Source organism: Paralichthys olivaceus, chromosome 7 (assembly GCF_024713975.1).
Source record: "Paralichthys olivaceus isolate ysfri-2021 chromosome 7, ASM2471397v2, whole genome shotgun sequence".
Classification (NCBI taxonomy): Eukaryota; Metazoa; Chordata; class Actinopteri; order Pleuronectiformes; family Paralichthyidae; genus Paralichthys; species Paralichthys olivaceus.
The window spans coordinates 16,054,439-16,073,023 of NC_091099.1; the positions used below are offsets into that span (position 1 = coordinate 16,054,439).

Here is an 18,585-nt window from a genome sequence, read left to right on the forward strand (position 1 = left end):
ACTTAGTTGAGTGACCAGGTGGGGGTAGCATTTCCTCCTCTACAAAATATACATATACGTCATAAACATATGAGTTCAAGGGGTAATACATCCACATAAATAAAAAATACTTTTTATAGTATATGTAGTTAATCGTTATTTTCACATCTTTGGAACCTGGAATCAACAACGAGCTAAAAAAACATTTTTTAACCAATCCCTGCCCTGGGTTTTATTCTCAGTCAAGCTTTGTCTTTGGTGTCAAACCAAATGCGTTTCACATCTCTTAAGGTTTTTAAATTGAAATCACCACATGGTGTATGTAGAACATGAAATGCAGAAAGAGTGTGTTTGAGATTTAATTCCTGAAATCTGATGTGCAGCAGACTAATGAGAGGAGGGGGCTGCACTAATGGAGATAAGAGCTGAGGGGATGAGTTGCAGGATTTACTGTCGAGGTAGTTATTCTATAGTGACACTGCTGGATTGGTATCTGGAGCAGTGTGGAAGAAAGATGCTACATGGCACAACTGAGAGGTATTATGAGATGGATGTCTCCGCCCATGGTCCCCGCCCCCCCAGAGGGGAATAATACCGGTCAAGTCACTCGGCAGATGAGGGGACTGACTGTGGTGGGACCAAGACTGGGATGAACTGAACAGATATTAGGACAGCAGGAGGACTTTCTGATTTGAAACGAGCTGAACGACTTGATAGAAACTCATGGAATAAGGGCTCTGAATGACAGATATCTTTTTTTAATAATTGTTAGGACATCATGTAATGTGCAGGTATTGTTGCTGAAACTTGAGATTGGAAATATACGGGATATTTTAAAGGGATGTTTCTTTTTTGCCTTTTTGCCTTTTGCACTCAACAATGATGTCTTTGATTGATCTTCTGAAGCAAAGATTCACTTTCAGCACTGAAAGCCAGAATGTGTTTTCATCAGTCAAGCAAATGATCGTCATTACTGGGACCTCTCCGCCTCTGAGGATAATTCTCTAGGAAAGCATTTAGCCCACTGTTTGCACCATGCCTTACCATGATGAAGAGTACCCTGGTCAGCCTCTGTGGCAGTCAGTGCTGCTCTTCTGCTGTAAGGGGATGATCGAGGGCATCATGGTCGTACTCTTCTTCTGGCTCCTGGTGCAGGTCCTCTTCACCAAACAACTGGAAGGTACGGTCTTAAAGGATCATGTTTATCTCATTATAAAATAATGGTTATATGCCTATAAATATATTAGAAGAGATGACTGGACTCATTTATCCTGTACATTCTGGCAGTGAATAGATCTAGTGATGATTCCTGTGTAAACGATAGGGGACCAAAGGACAACATTCAAATGTCCTTGTTCTGTGAAGCCAAAGTTAATGGGGCATCATCAGGCCAACAATTCAAGAAGATCTTCAGAAGTTACTACAGTTTTTTGTACAATATTCGCTCTTTGTTTTACAATCTATCCTTCATAAATCAACAAAGAATTTCAGGGGTAAAATATAGATAATTTAGAATAACTGTATTTTTGCACAGATGGATTATGGTTTCTATCTCTTTCACTGGATACAGTGGTTAGGAAGGGGTCTTATAAGGAGGAATGAACATAAAAATACTTGTGATTGATGTTTTATGAAAGAATTGAAAATGCAAAATATGTAATGCTGTAATCCAAGGCCTGCATTAGAGTAAGAGAATTTTAAATCTCCTGCCATCTGACTGCCTTTATTATTCTCCCTCATGTCTACAGTTCACCTACAAATTCTCCTCTTGGTCGGCCTCATCGTCTTCTGTCTCTGTCTGATCCTGGGATGTGTCCTGTGCTGGAGGAAAAGTCAGATTTGTTCAGCGAAAGACAAAGATCCTGTGACGCCACCTCCTGCTGAGCCCGTGACCTTTGCCCAGAGCTCACCTCCCTCAGCAGCAACAACAGCATCCAGGCAGCAGTATGAGGAGCTGGACGGAGACCTGCTGGAGTATCCCTCCACTTTCACTAGCCCTGCCCCTTCGGAGGGTGAATGCCCCTCTCTGCCATTTCCTAATCAAGCTCGAACTGCCTCTGAGCAGAAGGAGCAGCAAAAGTCTTATTTTTCCTTTCGCCGTCTCAGCACACCACCACTAACGTCACCGCTGTATAAACCCATAGATCCCAGCCACAGTTCCCTGCCCATGTTTCCCAAGCTGGCACTATTGTCCAAAACATGTAATGCTCTGCAGAGGCGGTGCAGTGTCACTGGAGACAATATATCTTATAGTGAACACAGCAGGCTCACCAGCCCTGGTGCTTTCTCTCCGTCAATGCCTGAGGAACCAATCCCACTGGCTCCACTGATCTATGGCTCCAGTGCCAGCTGCAAACAGCCAGCATCACAAACACCCTGCCTCCATTTCACCATGGCCTTCTCTCCAGAGGAGCAGACCCTGGCAGTCACCGTCTTCAGCCTCAGTGGGACGCCTCACAGACTGGAGGACGTGTCCGTGCTCGGCAGCCTGCCGCCTTTGTACCCCTGTCCCACACAGGCCTCTGTCCAGAGCCGCCTAAGCACGGAGCCACGCAGCCTTGTCCTGCTTTTGAAGGTGAACTCTGTGAATGAGCTCCAGAGGTGCACGCTCAGAGCAGCTGTGTACACCCGAGAGCCGCAAAGCCTGGGAGGCACCACGCTCGGTGAACTGGAGGTGGAATGTGGAGGAACAGATTGGAGAGCAGAGCATCCAATTCATTACATGAAAGAACTAAAACCAAACAAGGGGAAACTAAAAAAGGTAGTGGCTGGTTGAAATAATATCATTGAGTCTGACAGTATATTTTTGGATAGAGAAATGATCAGATTCACTTGTTACAAGGCCCAAGAGCAAACATCTGTTTCTGGGCCCCTTTGGCCCTTTTGGGCACATTTAGGACTTGAGGTCTACATTCATGTCCGATACAGAGACACACAGTGAACCTGGGGGTGTGGGGGGTCCTGCATTGCATGGGGGTTACCAGTTAAAATGACCTGCTAAAACTAATAAAGAAATTGATGAGCTTGATTTTTGTGCTCAGTAATGTCATGTCATTCTCTTAGATCATTTCTGTGTTGTCAGTTTGCTACAAAGCAAAATTCTCCCCCCTCCCCCCCGACAGACTCTTTGTCCCCTCTTTGTTGAACTTTTGCCCTCTTCCCTGCAGAGTTTGATCTCCCAGCATACACCGACACATAAGGGGCTTAGCTGTCCTCCGCAGATCTTCATTTTGCTGCACTATCAGTCCCTGGCCCACCGGATCAAAACCACAGTCCTCAGAGCGGATAACCTGGACAAACTTGCATACATGTCAGCAGCACCAGGTAAAACTGGCATTTATCCTCAGTTGAATTTGTTTAAATATGTGTTCGACTTATAGGGATTCCATAAGGGCATGCTGCATGGAGACATTATGTAAAATTGTGTGGACCTAACGTTTGCCTTGCAGGGACAGAGGTAAAATAATTCCCTATGTTTGCTTCTAATGTTTGAGGGATTAGATGATGTCTACAGGATGTGAATGCCGCTGGAGATCATCCCCTTTTTTTAATGACATTGTGGTTTAATCCTTCACTCTTCACAATCCTCTGGAAAATGTTCCAATCTCCTCTGAATCTCTGGTCTGACAGTAATAATCTTTGTTTGCATTAGCCTGTCTGCCCATTCGATTTTATGATATCTGTTTCATGTGCAGTATGTCACATAAGATAATCTGTTTTGGTTTGCATCAGACTCTGAAGGAAGAATATACACAGTAAAGAGTAGATAGGACTGTGTTACTATTGCTAAAGACTTAACTCTTAATTTTATGCATCATAGCTCATTGTTGTTCTTGTTATTTATTCCAGTTAAATATTCCAGGTTTTGTAACTGGACTGTGTATATAAATGTTATGTTTCCAAATATCATGTGTGTTTTAGTTTCAAATACAAATCTAATCTGATACAGGGGTAGCGAAGCATTACAAATATTGCAGTTACTACAATATTAAAAAAAATATTATTTTAAACATTATTAATAATACAGTATCTTACTTTTTGTCTATGTGGTATATTCACATACAAGAGGTAGTATATCATAAAGTTTACTTTATTAATTTGTAAATAATAGTACATTAGTTTCTTTCCTTTTTTCTTATTGAATCTTATTTCTATGCTTAATTTATTTTACTGTAGAACAGATTTTTTCACACTTTCTGTGTTCAGATTACCAGGTGGTGATCAATCTGCATCACGACAGAACTGTGATCAGCAGCAGAGAGTCTAAGGGCGGCTCCTGCACTGTGTGGAACACCTCATTCCTGTTTGACATTCCTCCAGGAGACATCAGTCAGCTGCCCCTCATGCTCGAGTTCATAATCATGCAGGTACGAATTTCTTTGGGAGCTCACACTTATACAATAAAATTATAAATACATTCATTTGTATTGTAACTACACTATAAATTTCCTATTCTGCTCTCTATTACGTGACAGAATCACATGGACTCAGAGGCTAAAGTTCTTGGTCGAGTCGTCATCGGTGCAGCGGCTGCAGATGCAGGCCGCGCTCACTGGAGGGACATGTGCAGTCTGCAGATGGAGCAGGCACGCTGGCACAATGTTGAACCACAACCACAATAGATACACATGTCCTTAAAAACTGTTCTGTGACCAGAGGACCTAATACACTGTGATCTCAGAGCTGATGTTGATATGACAGTTCTAATGGATGGATTCCTGAGCACCATGAACATGGCCTTATTTTAATAAATCCATTATTACATAATAATGATTTGTCGAATAATACATTATGAGACCAGACATTATATAATAGTATATTTTTTCAAACTGTTATATCAATAAAGGAAAAAAAAGGAAGGTAGGTGAACAGAAATATATGGTCTGTATATCTAATAATACTGTCACTCAAGTGTTTATGTCTATGAGACTTTTCATTTATATGATACGTGAGTAACACATGTTCTTTATATACTATAAAACTCTTTTGAGACACATTTGAAATATCTTGTCGGCTGCAGGATTTCCTAAATGTTAAAGTGCTGTGAGGAACCATGTAATATAAATAAAGCACACATTTGCCTGAGGTTGGTGGCTTCATCACTCAGTGAAGTGCTCTGTTAGATTGGCTACAAAAAAAATCACAATCTTTGTATGTATTATTCAAAAGCATCTGCGTCATCTTCTCAAAAGGGTTATTTTTAAATACAATATGAGCTAAAAGGTACAAAGACAATAGGGTATTGATATATATATATATATATATATATATATATATAAATTCTTGCACAATGCAAGTTTTCACAAAACACCCTGTCCCTCCTCCTCATCTTCATCAGGGCTGCAGATATCTACAAGCTCAGCCAGGAATACTCCATCAGGGTAGAAGGACGGTGTCCTCTGCTGCAGGTCACACTCATCTGAACAGTGAGTCAGGATGGACTCTTCAGTATCTGAAGATGTGTCTGATACTTTCTCTGCTGCAGTGTGAAGATCCTGGATCGGCTCCTTGAATCTTATGACTTAAATCAAAATAAATAAGGTTGACATGATTAAAACAGGATCCATTTATTCAAATGTCAAGTCTAATAAATGTTTTACACATGCATGAGCTATAAAGCAAATGTAGACAAAGAAGGAGATTAATTCAAAGTAAGGATTTATCCACCAGTGAAGATTGTAATGATACAATTAGCCATTTCAATTTGTTAGTTCATTAAGTTATGGCCATGTGTGAATATGTCCCTGTTTGAGGAAAATTATAGAGATTTAAACTATAAACTTGACACAGATTAAAGCACATACATCTACACAACTGATTATATTGATTTATGTATATTTTACCTTGCTGCAGATTCTCATTATTTGCCTTCAGATCGCTGATTTCTGCACTCACAGCTGACATCTAGTAGAAGAGAGGATGGTTTTGGATGCTTTTTTAGTCAAACACTTCCGAATGCATTTACTTTTTTGTGAATCTATCTTTATTGTCAGCAGCCAAAATAGATCATATTCAAAATCCTGATCAACCCTGTAGACCTTTTTAAAACACACTGTAGTTTTTATTTCAGGTTTTGAAAAGCTGCATTTGGTCATAGATAATACAGCTCAGACTTTGAACCAATCACCATGTTCACTGTCTGTTAACAGAACAGTGGTGGTCACAGGCCCTCAGTGTAAGACAGCGACATACTGTAACTCTTGCCCATCCTCTTATGGTCGAGTTAGATGAGTTCCAGTCGAGCGGCTCACTCCTCAGCTTCAAATCCGATTATTCACCAAGCAGAAAGGGTCATATGTGAGATTATGGATGAACTGCGTTTAACATGGAGTTTAAGTGGTTATGCAGCCATGTCACCATGTACTATTTGCTGTTTGATTGAGGCAGGACCTGGGATTAGTGCTGTCTGCACATATGTGTGTGCATGTAATGAGTGGATGTAGACGCAGCTCCATTAATTTCATGATATAATCTACAAGTCACGATTAATTATATTAATTTAAATCAGTTGCAGATGCTTATGAAGCATATAGTGGGATGAGGAAAGGGGCCTTTTGAGTGGTGTGTTGGCTGGAGGTTTATGTTGATGTTTCTGTGGTATAACTTGTGCTCTTAGCATTGACGTTCATGTATACAGCACCTCTTTAGGATTGAGTGTTGATCTCCACCCTCTGCAAGTAAAGCACTCCTAACCTTGTTTCCCTGTTTGTGGAGGTTTTCCTCAGCCTGGGCCTCTCCTGCCAACCCTTCCTCCTCCCCTCCTTGGTCACTGCTCTCCTCGTCCTCCTCGAACACTGGCATCAAACCGGGGCTCTGCTGACAGCTCCACCTGTCCACTGCAGTCTAAATAAAATATTAAACACACACAACCTGAGCTCCTTCTGCGAACCTTAGTGGCTCATCGGCTGGAAATAAAGATGGAAGACATGAAATTTCCCCCCAAAATTAAGTCAAAGTGTTTCAATTGCCCCCTGGTGGCTGGCTGCAGAATATGTCATACCCCAGCCTGCATCGTGTTGACAGATGAAACTAAAAAATCCAAGAATACATTAAATACATTTTCTCTAAGAGGGCATCTATCATTTTAGGTAGTTCTTAACACACTGATATTTGTGTTCATAAAACTTGTTTACATTTTAAATTTTTTTGATGCAATAAACACGAGATGATGATTGACAGTGATTGATCAAGAGCTCTCTATGATCACTACAGCACAGACCCTGATCCAGTGACATCATTAGTGGAAGATGTGTGATTCACATCGTCCATCTCTATAAACAGTCTCTGATCTAATCCATGTCGTTACTGTCAGGATGGTCATGTTCCCTCAGTTCTTAGTTCTTACCCTGACAGCTTTAGGAGTGGGAGTCCAGTCCTGAGGTGAGAAGGTCCCAGTCTGAGCAGCTGCTGACGTGTTGTCAACATTTCCCTCCTCATTTCCTTCTCGCTCTTTGAACAAACTCTTCAACTACCAAAATGATGAGATACAGAATATTTAGATACCTTTGATACTAATGTAATATATTAATATTTATTAATGTAAAATATTAATAAATGAACTCATTATGCAGCGTGGTCCAATAATATATGCTAGTATATTATATTGTTGATGCAGTAATTAGCACATGCAGTATTTCAATGTTGCTGCTCATATATTTTTTTATATTTTTATATTTTATATTTATTCTTTGGTGGCTTGTGAACATCCTCCAGGAAATTATCCCATCATCCTCTTTGGTTTTATTTTATGAATCTGAATCTGTGATGTAACTAATAACTAAAGTTGAGTAAACCTCAAAACAGCCCATATTGAATTACTCTCCACCACTGCTGTTTAACACTTGATACAAATTGTAATATAGTGTAAAAATATTATGGCCAATTCTGTCTAATAGTTGTTAAAATAAGGTGAAGTGGAATCATGTTGGTATTATACATATATATATACGTATATAACATATATATATATACCTGCTCAGTGACCATTCTGTTCTGCTGGACTGTCTCCAGATTAACTGGACAGACAGATCCATCCTTCCTGCCTTCCACAGGTGGTTTCTCATCTTTCACCTGCTGATTAGGTATCAGTGGTTTTTCATATTCATCACCAGCACACGCAGGAAGCCATCTTTGAGGGTTTCCTGTTTCCTGTCTCTTTACCGGGTAAAGCTGCTTTAGTGTTTGAAGCTTCTGGATTGCCAACATTTTCTCCTGCTGCTGATTCACCATCCTCCCGCTCTCTGAAAACATGGAAGATGAAGGTTTGGAGCTGAACCAGTGAGGAAGATTAATCCAGCACCATCAGACATGTTTTCAAAAGCAGACTCACCTTCTTGATGAGTCCGCAGCGAGTCAGTGGTTGATACTTTTGCTTGGTCCTCATCATCTTGACTGTCTTCGGTGGCCTTCTCCATGGGGTTTCATGAAAAACAGTGATGTTAAAGAGAGACGAAATGTAGCCTGGGGCTCTCTGCTGGTTCTCAGGTGATTAAACATAGATGTGTGTACTTGACTCATAGATTGATCAGACTGAAGTCACTGTAGAATCAGCTGTGAAGTAGAAACCTTGACCTCAGTTTTCCCTGTGTCTCCCACCTGGCTTACATGTAAAATACATCAATGTATGATGTTCATGATTTCATCCTCTCTGCATACTTAAATCCTATTTATTGAATGTTGAAAAATTAATTTGCTGAGGTGCGGAAATGTGTTGTTACCTGAGGGGATTTGTTTTGGCTGCTGTGGGAGTCTGATGGCGGCTCCGGTAATAAAGAGGATTCAGATAAGCTGATACACAGAGTACGAGATAAAGACACAGATCAGAGAGTTTAATTTTCAGCCACTGCTGACAATAGATTTTGAAAATGAAAGTGGATAAAAATCCACTCACTCTGTCACTGTCTCTTTGTCCTTAGTCTGCACGGCTTCACCACCTGTAAATACAAGCAGTTCTGGATCAGAGTTGTATGAGTGCATCACTCAAAACAGTATTTGGTCGAGAATATTTGCATTTTCATTCACCCATAAGACCGTCTTTATATCTGTGAAGCAGCGCCCGACTCCTGCTCCTTTCCAGCTCCAGCTCCTGTTTACATGCATCAAGCTCAATCCTCAGCAGTGCGACAGATTCCCTCTGTAAGAGTTAAGCGTAATATTATGTAGCCCATTCATATCTACCAAATATGAATGGCTTCTTACTTAGAGCATCTAAGTGTCCCAACACTAATGGAGATCAGGCACAAGCTTTTCAGGGTTATACTGCCATGTTTTGGGTCAGCAGCGTCTCCATACTAACATTGTACTTCAGCATATTTGTTTCTCCTCAGGTAGGAAAATATGTATTATCCAATAAAGATGTAATGACCTCCGCCAAGGAAGTTATTTTTTTATTGCTGCTCGTTTGTCTGTTAGCATAACACAAAATAACAGATTTTCACATTCAGCTGCTGGACTTTCTATGTCCTCACTGCAAATCTGAGTTTAACATGTGGACATATACAAGCATCTTTTTGAAACATCCGAAATTTTGATCACATCAATAATAATTTGCTTTCATATTGGACCAATACAGATGCAACGCAAACAAGTGTAATGTATAAACTTGAAGTCTCCAGTGTTTATACAATTCGAATGGACTTTTCAGTCAAGTATATATTCTGGCTTTTTCAATTAAATGTTAAAATTAATGTTTCAATTAATGTTTTAAAATGGATGTTTAAGAGAGCAGTAAAGAAAGAGTCTTACTTGATTTCTGGAGTTGTTCTGCTTGAGTTCCTCCAGCTCCTCTTGTGTGAACTGCAGGGTCAAAGCCACCTTTTGCCATTTCTCAGTCCAGTGTGAGGTCACAGCTTTAAGTTCCTCGATGTTTCTGACTCTTGCCGCATCTTGTTCCTGATGCACCTCTTCCAGCAGCTGTACCTTCTCCTTGTTCTCTAAGACCTCAGCCTCCAAACACAGACACTGATCCTGCAGCTTCTGTTTTTCTAATTCCAAAACCTCCACAAATTCCCTGCATTAATAAGCAGGTTTTAGTGTGGAGAGGATAACCGCATCTTCATTTTACTGAAGAGGAGTGAGTGTTTAACGTCTCACCTGAGCTGGCAGCACTTTTCCTTCATCTCATGTCCGCCATCATTCATTTTAGTCAGCAGCTCTTCTTTTTGTCTCATCAGCTCAGAGCGCTCTGCCTCGAGATCTTCGATCAGTTTGGTGTTGGCGACCCTCTCTGCTGTCAGCTCCTGCAGCTGAGACTGTGATGTGTCCAGCTTCTGCTCCATCATCTTGAGCTCATATGTCAGCTTTTCATTTACCTTGTGTAATGAAACATTGGCAATGATTCAATAAAGAATTCGGAAAGAAATGTAATTGACAAAAAGACAATCACTCAAAGGTTGTAACCTCTATGAGGGCCGTTGATTTTTCCTTCATCAGAATCGTCTCCTGATCCTGTTTGTTGGTGTGAGACTCTGCAGCAGCCACATGCTCATGGATCTCACAGACCTCAGAACCTGGTTGTGTCGTCTCCAGGACCTGGGCCCTCTGGTGCAGATCTGCTTTCTCCTGTTAAAGCATCACGCCAAGAAAACCTGGTCAACCATCACAGCACATTTTGGTCTTCGTTGTCTCAAATGTTAAGGCCCTGTGGAGATTTTTTATACCTGGGTCAGGTGATCTTTGTCAGACAGAGCCCCTGTCAGTTTGGCCTTCAGCTGTTTTACAACATCCTCCAGCTTTAACACTTGAGTTGACAAGATGGCTTTTTCCTGAGCAGAGTTATAAAGATGTTTTTGAATGTGTCACTGTTTCTGTAAATGTTCAACGTGATGTATAAGTTAGGAGTGATTAGACACATAACTGACCAGGCATGCTTGGCTGATTTTGTTGTTGGCTTCACTGAGCTGCTCTTGCACCTCGGAGTGATTTGACACCGTGTGGCTGAGCCTCTGATTCATCTTGTCGATTTGATTCAACAGTGCCTTCTGTGTCTAAAGGCAGACATGAACAAAAAACAGTCAGTAGAAAAATACAGTATATATATAACAAAGACAAAAACATAACCCCTCTGGCAGAGGTAACAATTCTCTCAATGAAAATATCAGACATGTTTAGGGGACTGATATTTATGAGTGTGTGCAATTTGGTGCACATCCCAAAAATATCCGGGGCATAAGGTCACTGCTGGGCCCTGGCGGAGGTATTCACTTCTCTGACTCTTTACATCTTCATAAACTGACCTCAGTTGAAGTCTGGAGTTGCTGCAGGGCCTGGTTTTGTTGTTCTTCTTGTGTTTTCGCTCTTGTCTCAGCCTCTTTCAGAGCCTCCCTCAGCCTGCACAGCTCAGTGTCAACCCTCTGCTTCTCCTTAACACAAATAAAGCAGGATAACAATCTCAATACACAGAATAATCCACTATTTACTACACAAATCTATTTTCACAGTACAGAAAGCTAACACACCTGTCTGTTTAACTCTTCTTCCCTCACTGGTAAGGTTCTGCTGAGTGAATCAGGTTTTTTCTCAGTTGGTTGATCAGTGCTGTCCAAAGCAGACCTCATTTGCAGCAGGTCCTTCTCCAGCTTCAGGATCCTTGTGAAGTGAATTTCACATGAGGAATGTCAGTCTTTTCTTACAGCCTCTCACATGTACCTCCTCCACGTCTTTAACCTCACTCACTTTTCATGGAGCTCTCTGTGCTGGGGGTTCTTGTGAAACCAGGATAATTCAGCTGCCTCCCTCTCCTGCTCAAGAGGGCTCAGTCCTTCTGACATCTGCTGTGTCACACATTAGAATGAAGTAAACTGATGTTGTGTGCAACTGCAGCAAATATCAAACATCCACTGAAGGCAGAAACAGTGTAAACACCGTTTTACTTACCTTCTGTGTCATGTCGATCAAAGAAGTCATGTTGTAGCTTAGTTGTGCATCTCTGGCCCTCAGCCGGTCCAACCGAGTGTCGATCCGTTCTTGAGCATCCTGCAGCCATTGTGCCACCTCTGTTTGTCTAAAGCTACTTTCCCCTCGGGCAGCTTGTAATTCAGCTCCCGGCGATGGAGGAAAGGGCCGTGTTGCACCTTCAGGCACCAAATGGGACAAGGACTGCCACTTCCTTAAACCTGGGTCATTCTGTCTGAAGCCACCACTGCTGCCTGTTGAGCTGGAACAGATACAGTATTTCAGCCACCCTGACTTAAAAATGAGTATTACTGTGTCTCTGTTGCTTAAACGCTGTCTCGTCCTCACTTTGTGCTGACTTTGGATAGAAACCCAGATCCAGAGACAGTTGCCGAACCATACCACGCTGAGGTCTGAGAGAGAAACACACATATTTGAATTTGAATAAACGGTTCTACTTTTAGAAAAGAAAGTATATTGGGTTCTTACCTGGGCTGAAAAGCGAGATTTGGTGTCCCACATGTCAAGGTCCCCGAGGGAAAAGGGACTTGAACTTCTGCATGAGGATCTGAACATCATGGAGTGACTTCCTAGATCTGTGCTATTACTTTGTATGGGAGAGACTGCGATCCTCATCTCCCCACGTCCGCCCAAGTGACAAGGTTAGATTTTCACACAAAGGTGGCAGCTCTGAGTGAGTGACTATACTTGGATGATGTGTCTTGATTTTTTCCAGTGCTTGCTTGATGGCAGATGTTCACTGTACCACATGGTATAACAGTATGTCTGTGATCTACAAAACTATGGGTTTGATTATAGATATGCTCATTATACCTATCTCTATATCTAAATGCAGGCCCATCTGGTCAAAGGGTAGTTTCCACTAATCTACACTTTCTCTTATGGTACCTTGCTGCAGAAACTCTCCTGTCCATTGACAACACTCACCCGCTCTGCTTGTGGTTCCCTCACGGCTTTGATTTCCATCAGATACAGCCCTTGAACAAAGTATCCATGGTAACCCGTGTATACAGGACACAGTTGGGTGGGTGTGTCATGTGCTAACACTTCTGGGATAGTTTCCGCATGACCTCACTCAGCCTGCTGACTGGCTGTTTGTTGCCAGGAGTAACAGTAATCATGATACACATAATTTATCTCAGACTAATTAAATGTGACAGTAAATGTGTCATGATTGATTTGGGTTGCCTGTAGGGATATTGAGATAAAAAAGATACTGGATATGATAATTTTAAGGGATATTATATTTGCTCCATGGGTTAAGAGAGCATGTGATGACTTGTTAGATGGTAGCATGGTTGTAAGCTTACTAATACTCTTCAAATCAGTGTGAAATATTACATCCTGCTGACTTAATCTCAAGTTCTGTTTTTGCAGAAGCAAGTCAGACCATTATTCAGATTTAGTGCTCCAACTTTAGATAGTAATAATGCTAATAATAATGCTAACAACAACAACAATAAAATAATAATAATCCAATAATTAAATAATAATAATAATAAATGTTGCACATCCTAATTTATGCTCCAAATGCATCCTAATATAATAATGTTCATAGGTTAATAAGTAGTACAGCCTTAATATTAGAACAAAACATAATTAGATAATTCTAATCTATTTTTTAAATATAGCTTTATTTGCAATCACAGTAGATGGAAAAAGGTTAGGGTTCAAACTTTGGATTTTATTTTGAAAATAAAGGTCTTCCGGAAACAGGAAGTGGTCATTCAGACGCTAGCAGCAGAAGGTGATAGCCACTCTTGAATCTGAGAAGCTACAATCTTCCTTCCAGCACTTAACTTCACAATTCACCCATCCGTGTTCTCGAAGAGTTTGCTTTGTGTTAATCCCTAAAAGGTAAAACACTTACACCACGCGACTTTTATTAAATGGAGCGTTTTTGTGTCTAATTTGAACTGAAAAGGCCGATGCTAACGCTAGTCAGTTAGCACAACTATTAGCATAACTATTCGCTAACATCTCGCACTCCGATGTTGCACAGTCAGAAAGTTAGTGAAGTGATTAAAAAGAGAGGTTGTGTTCACTATGAATTCACGGCGACGAGAACTGTTGGATTGAAACTGATTTTCTGTAACATCGTGCAGACATGGCTGCGGATTGGTTGGGTAGTTTAGTGTCCATCAACTGCGGTCCAACACTGGGAGTCTATCAAGGAGAGGTGACATCTGTGGACCAGTCGAGCCAAACCATCTCCTTGAGACAACCTTTCCATAACGGAGTCAGATGTCCTGTTCCCGAGGTCACATTCAGGTAAAGCACTGCATCTGATTTCCCCCCTGGCTCTTTGTGCACTCTGATCTGATTCACAACTTCACTTCATTCCTCCATTTTTTTCCTGCAGTGCCATTGATATAAAAGAGTTGAAGATCTTAGACATCAGAAATGGCAATGCCCGGACCAGCTCTTCTGCATCCACAAAAGTAGGCAGTGCTCCAGTTGCAGTCCCAAAGGGAGACCCCAGACCGACGGAGAAGCCAAACTCTCCACCGCACTGCTCAAAAAGCTATGGAGACCGTCACCTGGATGTTCCTGGTCAGCCCAAAGGATTCCGTCGAAGACACAACTCCTGTAAGTGCAATTTTATACAATCAAACCAGAGTAAAACAACAACAGTACAGTTGATTGCTCAGGTGTAGAGATTAAATACGTATTCACTGTCCCATCAGGGTCGGCCAGTAGTCGAGGAGTAAACCAAGTGACGCCAAAAAAGAACGGGGTGAAGAATGGTCATATGAAGCACAGAGATGATGAGTGCTTTGGTGATGGCGTGGACGAAGAACTTGACACAGACTTTGATTTTGAAGGAAACTTGGCACTTTTTGACAAAGCAGCCGTTTTCTCAGAGATCGACGTATCAGAGCGTCGTAACGGCGCAAGGTCGCGTGGGACGCCACAAGAGCAGACCCCCTCGCGGTACCGTCACGATGAGAACATCCTGGAGGCCAAACCTATTGTGTACAGACAGATAACTGTACCGCAGCCTGGAGCCAAAGAATATTGCACGGGTAAGTATTTCACAATCTTAAGAAATAAGTGGTGGAGAGGGGAAATATTTGTGACTTAATTTGTGTCCTTTACTCTCTCCTGTACCCGTTCAGACTCTGGACTTGTTGTACCCAGCATATCCTACGAACTACACAAGCGCCTGTTGTCAGTTGCTGAGCGTTACGGTCTCTCACTGGAGCGAAGACTTGAAATGACTGGAGTGTGCGCCAGTCAGATGGCACTTACATTGCTGGGTGGGCCCAACAGGTATGTGATGGTTTCTCATGTCAGTATGTATTATACGCTAACATGTGACATGGTATATTAGTATATTTGCACATGATCACAGAGTGTTTAGTGTTGCAATTAGGGTCAAAGTTTGAAAAAAAAAAAAAAAGAAGCTATGTACTAAACATCAGAGACGTGGCTGTTGGTTATCTAGAGATATGGAGGCTCAAAGTGTTTTATATGACATGCATTAAAACTATTAAATGAACAATGAGAAAACAAGCAGGATTAAATAATATTTTATATTATTGAGATGAATTTAATATACTACTACCTTATACTGGCTATTGGTACTTTAAGAGAACAAAGTACCACAAATTGACTTATTTATTCTTGGGTGTTTTTTTTCCTTTTCAGATTCACTCCCAAAAATTTACATCAGCGTCCCACAGTGGCCCTGCTGTGCGGCCCTCATGTTCAGGGGGCTCAGGGCATCAGCTGTGGTCGTCACCTGGCCAATCATGAAGTGGAGGTCATTCTGTTTATGCCCAATTTTGTCAAAATGCTTGACTCCGTCACCAGCGAGCTCACCCTCTTTAACAAAACGGGGGGCAAACAGGTGTCAAGCATCAAAGGTGAGCATATTTTTATACTTGGACTTTCTGTTTTGGTCTCAATAGATATAACTGTTTTACATTTCCCAGTGTAGTTGATTGAACAATTTCCTGGTATTTTTCTCTCTTGACTCCTCAGACCTTCCAGACACTCCAGTGGACCTAATCATTAACTGCCTGGACTGTCATGAGAACACATTCCTAATGGATCAGCCTTGGTACAGAGCAGCTGCAGACTGGGCTAACCAGAATAGAGCGCCAGTGCTCAGCTTAGACCCCCCTGTTAGTGGACAGGGTCAGGCTGTTGAGGCCAAGTGGTCCCTCTGTCTTTGCCTCCCGCTTCCCCTGGGTGAGGGCGCCGGCCGGGTTTACCTGTGTGACATAGGTATTCCTCGCCAGGTGCTCCAGGAAGTTGGAATCCAGTACCACTCTCCTTTTGGGTGCAAATTTGTCATCCCCCTGCACTCTGCGTAACAAGATTAATGGTCAACAAGACAGCTTGAATCTTTCACCATCCTTGACCATTTGGGCTTGGTCGCCTTATATTAGAGAGTTTCAGCTGTATTTCTGTTCATCACTCAAGTTTCTAACAACGTGTGGAAGGGACTTTGCCGTCACACTGAAGGACCACGGTTTTGTACCATTTTGTTCTGTAAGGACTAAATACATAATGGGTGGAGAAAAGACATTTAAAGCTTTTTGAATAAACAGATGTCATGAAAACGAATGTATTTAAATACTACAAGATATTTTGATGATGAAAATCAGTTTAGAATTTACTAGGACAATCTGAAAATGGTAAACTACTGAATGTCATTGTAAACTAATGTCATTCCAAAGCCATGTTGTGAATAAGATCCTCCATCCATTCTTAATTTCATCTGGATGAGACAACAGAAATGATCACTTCTAATGTCTCTGCTTCCGTACTTTGCAGTATTCAGTAAATACCAGTTGTTTTATTAGGATAGATTTATCATCCAGAACCTTCATCTGTGTGTTTTCACTAAACCAATGTTATATGGACCAGCTACTGGAGGGAATCCAGATATCAGCAGTGTTGTTTGTCCATGGTAAAACTAGGCTGTGGTGATAAGGGCTTTGCTAATTTAATTGGTAAAACTTAAGGACCATACCAGTGTTTCTGAACGTTTAAGGTCCTTAAATACAAATTGTGTATTTAATTTTTCACTAATCTAAATGTTGGCTATAAGGTTTTTTTCTGTTCAATATAGATACTGGTTTCCATTCATTTACAGTATTTAATTATCTTAAACTCAAGTTATGTTAATTCTCTACAATGAGCATTACGTCTGTTTGTGTCAATGTTATATTATTGTTGTGTGGAAATGCAGTTCAAGCACATTCATTTGCTTAAGTCCACACTGCATCACAATACAGATGCAGAGTTGATCAAAATGTAGATTACACAACATAAATATGTTTTAAGAGGTCGGGAAAAGATTCTCACATTGTACAGAAATGAATAGTAGCAATGATTGTTTGGAACAGTCGAGGAAACATCTTAATTTCTTTAAAAAAAAAAAAGCAGCATCATTTGCAGGAGGTTGTGAATGTAAATGGTTTGTGAAAAATGGGGGAGAAAAAAATACACTGGTATGGTTCCCTCTGTTAAAGAGTCTTAACCATTCAGGTTAGAATGTCAGAAAGTTTTGTATTAGGACGTTTTCTAAAGTACAAGCCCTGTATGTGAATTCAATGCATTTTTGGGGGGTTAAGTAATCATGATCTGAAGTCACAGGAAAGGATCAACATGCACCATCCTGCACCAAGTACCACCTCTGTGTCAGGTAGATCAGGTCTTTGTGATGAGAAGTCATTGGCAGACTTGTATTGACCAGGACTTTTTTTCGTTTGTATTTTCTACAGGTATTGACCATAAAACTAAAGTATAGTTTATGAAGTACACAAATTAACATAAGTGCAGAGCTGCTTGTGTTTTGCTGCTTTTTGAGGCCTTGACAGACGGGTCAGAGTCCTCTGTGATGCCAGATCTTTGTTCGGATGAAAGTCAAACCCTTGTTGCTGGTTCTTTAACGAGACCAGAGCTCTGTATCACTGAGGTGAGTGGAGTGTAGAAAAGGACACACGGCTACAGATCGTTCTGTTAGATTCATAGTGTTCAGCGTGCCATCACATTGGCTCTCTAACATCTCAGGAGGATTTTTAAAAAAGGAAGCTTGTGTTGTTTTTGTTGTTTTCTCTGTGCACACTCGTCTCTGCGCTCATTCAGAGGAAATAACTGCCATGCACAAAGTCTGTCCTCTCTCCAACATTCCTGCAGCCTGATGTGTTATGTCACATCTGTCCAGTCTTGCTTGGGAAACATCAGCCTGGGTTACTGAATGTGAATTTGAAATGTTTGTCTCTGGCCGCCAGGGGGCCACGCAACCACACGTTGAAGCCGCGGCTCTTCCTTTTTCTGTTGGATCTGATGTAATGGCAGCTTTAATTCTATTTCCTCAATGGATGGTGTCATCACCTAACAAAATGTGAACAGTCAGAAACAGTCGAGCGGACCTGGGGTTTCACAGGAAGACCGTGGTAACGTTTAAAAGCAGGTTATGTTTCCTGAAGTCAGTTCTGATGTTTGAAATGATTTGACCTGCAGGAGATGTTTGGTCCAAACTCAGTGTTCAGTTCAGCCGCGTTAGAAAAGACGCTGATACGATGTTTTATTTAGTTTCCTTCGTGGATCGAAGTTCACTGTCAGGGTTGTTGGTGTGTGAACTGTGTCACATCTGCAGACTGAGTCTATAAATAAAAACATTTACCACTGACTTCTTACTCTCTCTCTCTCTCTCTGTGTTTGTAAACACTGATC

General features: G+C 41.3%; 3 protein-coding genes across 7 annotated transcripts; 2 read left to right on the forward strand and 1 right to left on the reverse strand.

The window, feature by feature from the left end:
- The first annotated feature begins 476 nt into the window (after window positions 1–476).
- Window positions 477–4,749, forward strand: LOC138410871 (uncharacterized). Its single transcript, XM_069528869.1, has 5 exons — window positions 477–1,159; window positions 1,728–2,740; window positions 3,147–3,303; window positions 4,186–4,346; window positions 4,455–4,749. The coding sequence occupies exons 1-5, from the start codon at window positions 1,015–1,017 to the stop codon at window positions 4,599–4,601; spliced, it is 1,623 nt and encodes a 540-aa protein (XP_069384970.1). The 5' UTR covers window positions 477–1,014; the 3' UTR covers window positions 4,602–4,749.
- Window positions 4,750–4,885: 136 nt separating this feature from the next.
- On the reverse strand, window positions 4,886–12,890 carry LOC109624085 (putative leucine-rich repeat-containing protein DDB_G0290503). Of its 5 annotated transcripts, none has more exons than XM_069528865.1 (20): window positions 12,361–12,890; window positions 12,220–12,284; window positions 11,854–12,133; window positions 11,653–11,747; window positions 11,436–11,565; window positions 11,214–11,339; window positions 10,839–10,964; window positions 10,638–10,742; window positions 10,378–10,539; window positions 10,072–10,289; window positions 9,724–9,988; window positions 9,001–9,112; window positions 8,870–8,912; window positions 8,697–8,766; window positions 8,309–8,387; window positions 7,951–8,219; window positions 7,325–7,447; window positions 6,673–6,822; window positions 5,823–5,883; window positions 4,886–5,500 (listed from the first exon to the last, which is right to left on the reverse strand). In XM_069528865.1, the coding sequence occupies exons 1-20, from the start codon at window positions 12,505–12,507 to the stop codon at window positions 5,280–5,282; spliced, it is 2,847 nt and encodes a 948-aa protein (XP_069384966.1). In that variant the 5' UTR covers window positions 12,508–12,890; the 3' UTR covers window positions 4,886–5,279. The 5 variants fall into 5 exon arrangements, with proteins under 5 accessions (XP_069384966.1, XP_069384968.1, XP_019934142.2 ...); XM_069528867.1 differs by having other exon boundaries at window positions 8,140–8,219; window positions 11,653–11,750; XM_020078583.2 differs by having other exon boundaries at window positions 8,309–8,384; window positions 11,653–11,750; window positions 12,361–12,889.
- A 710-nt stretch (window positions 12,891–13,600) lies between these two features.
- Window positions 13,601–18,541, forward strand: edc3 (enhancer of mRNA decapping 3 homolog (S. cerevisiae)). The gene is made up of 7 exons (XM_069528278.1): window positions 13,601–13,749; window positions 13,998–14,163; window positions 14,255–14,481; window positions 14,580–14,918; window positions 15,012–15,165; window positions 15,544–15,761; window positions 15,880–18,541. Exons 2-7 carry the CDS (start codon window positions 14,000–14,002, stop codon window positions 16,212–16,214), a joined length of 1,437 nt encoding a protein of 478 aa, XP_069384379.1. The 5' UTR covers window positions 13,601–13,749; window positions 13,998–13,999; the 3' UTR covers window positions 16,215–18,541.
- The last annotated feature ends 44 nt before the right edge of the window (window positions 18,542–18,585 follow it).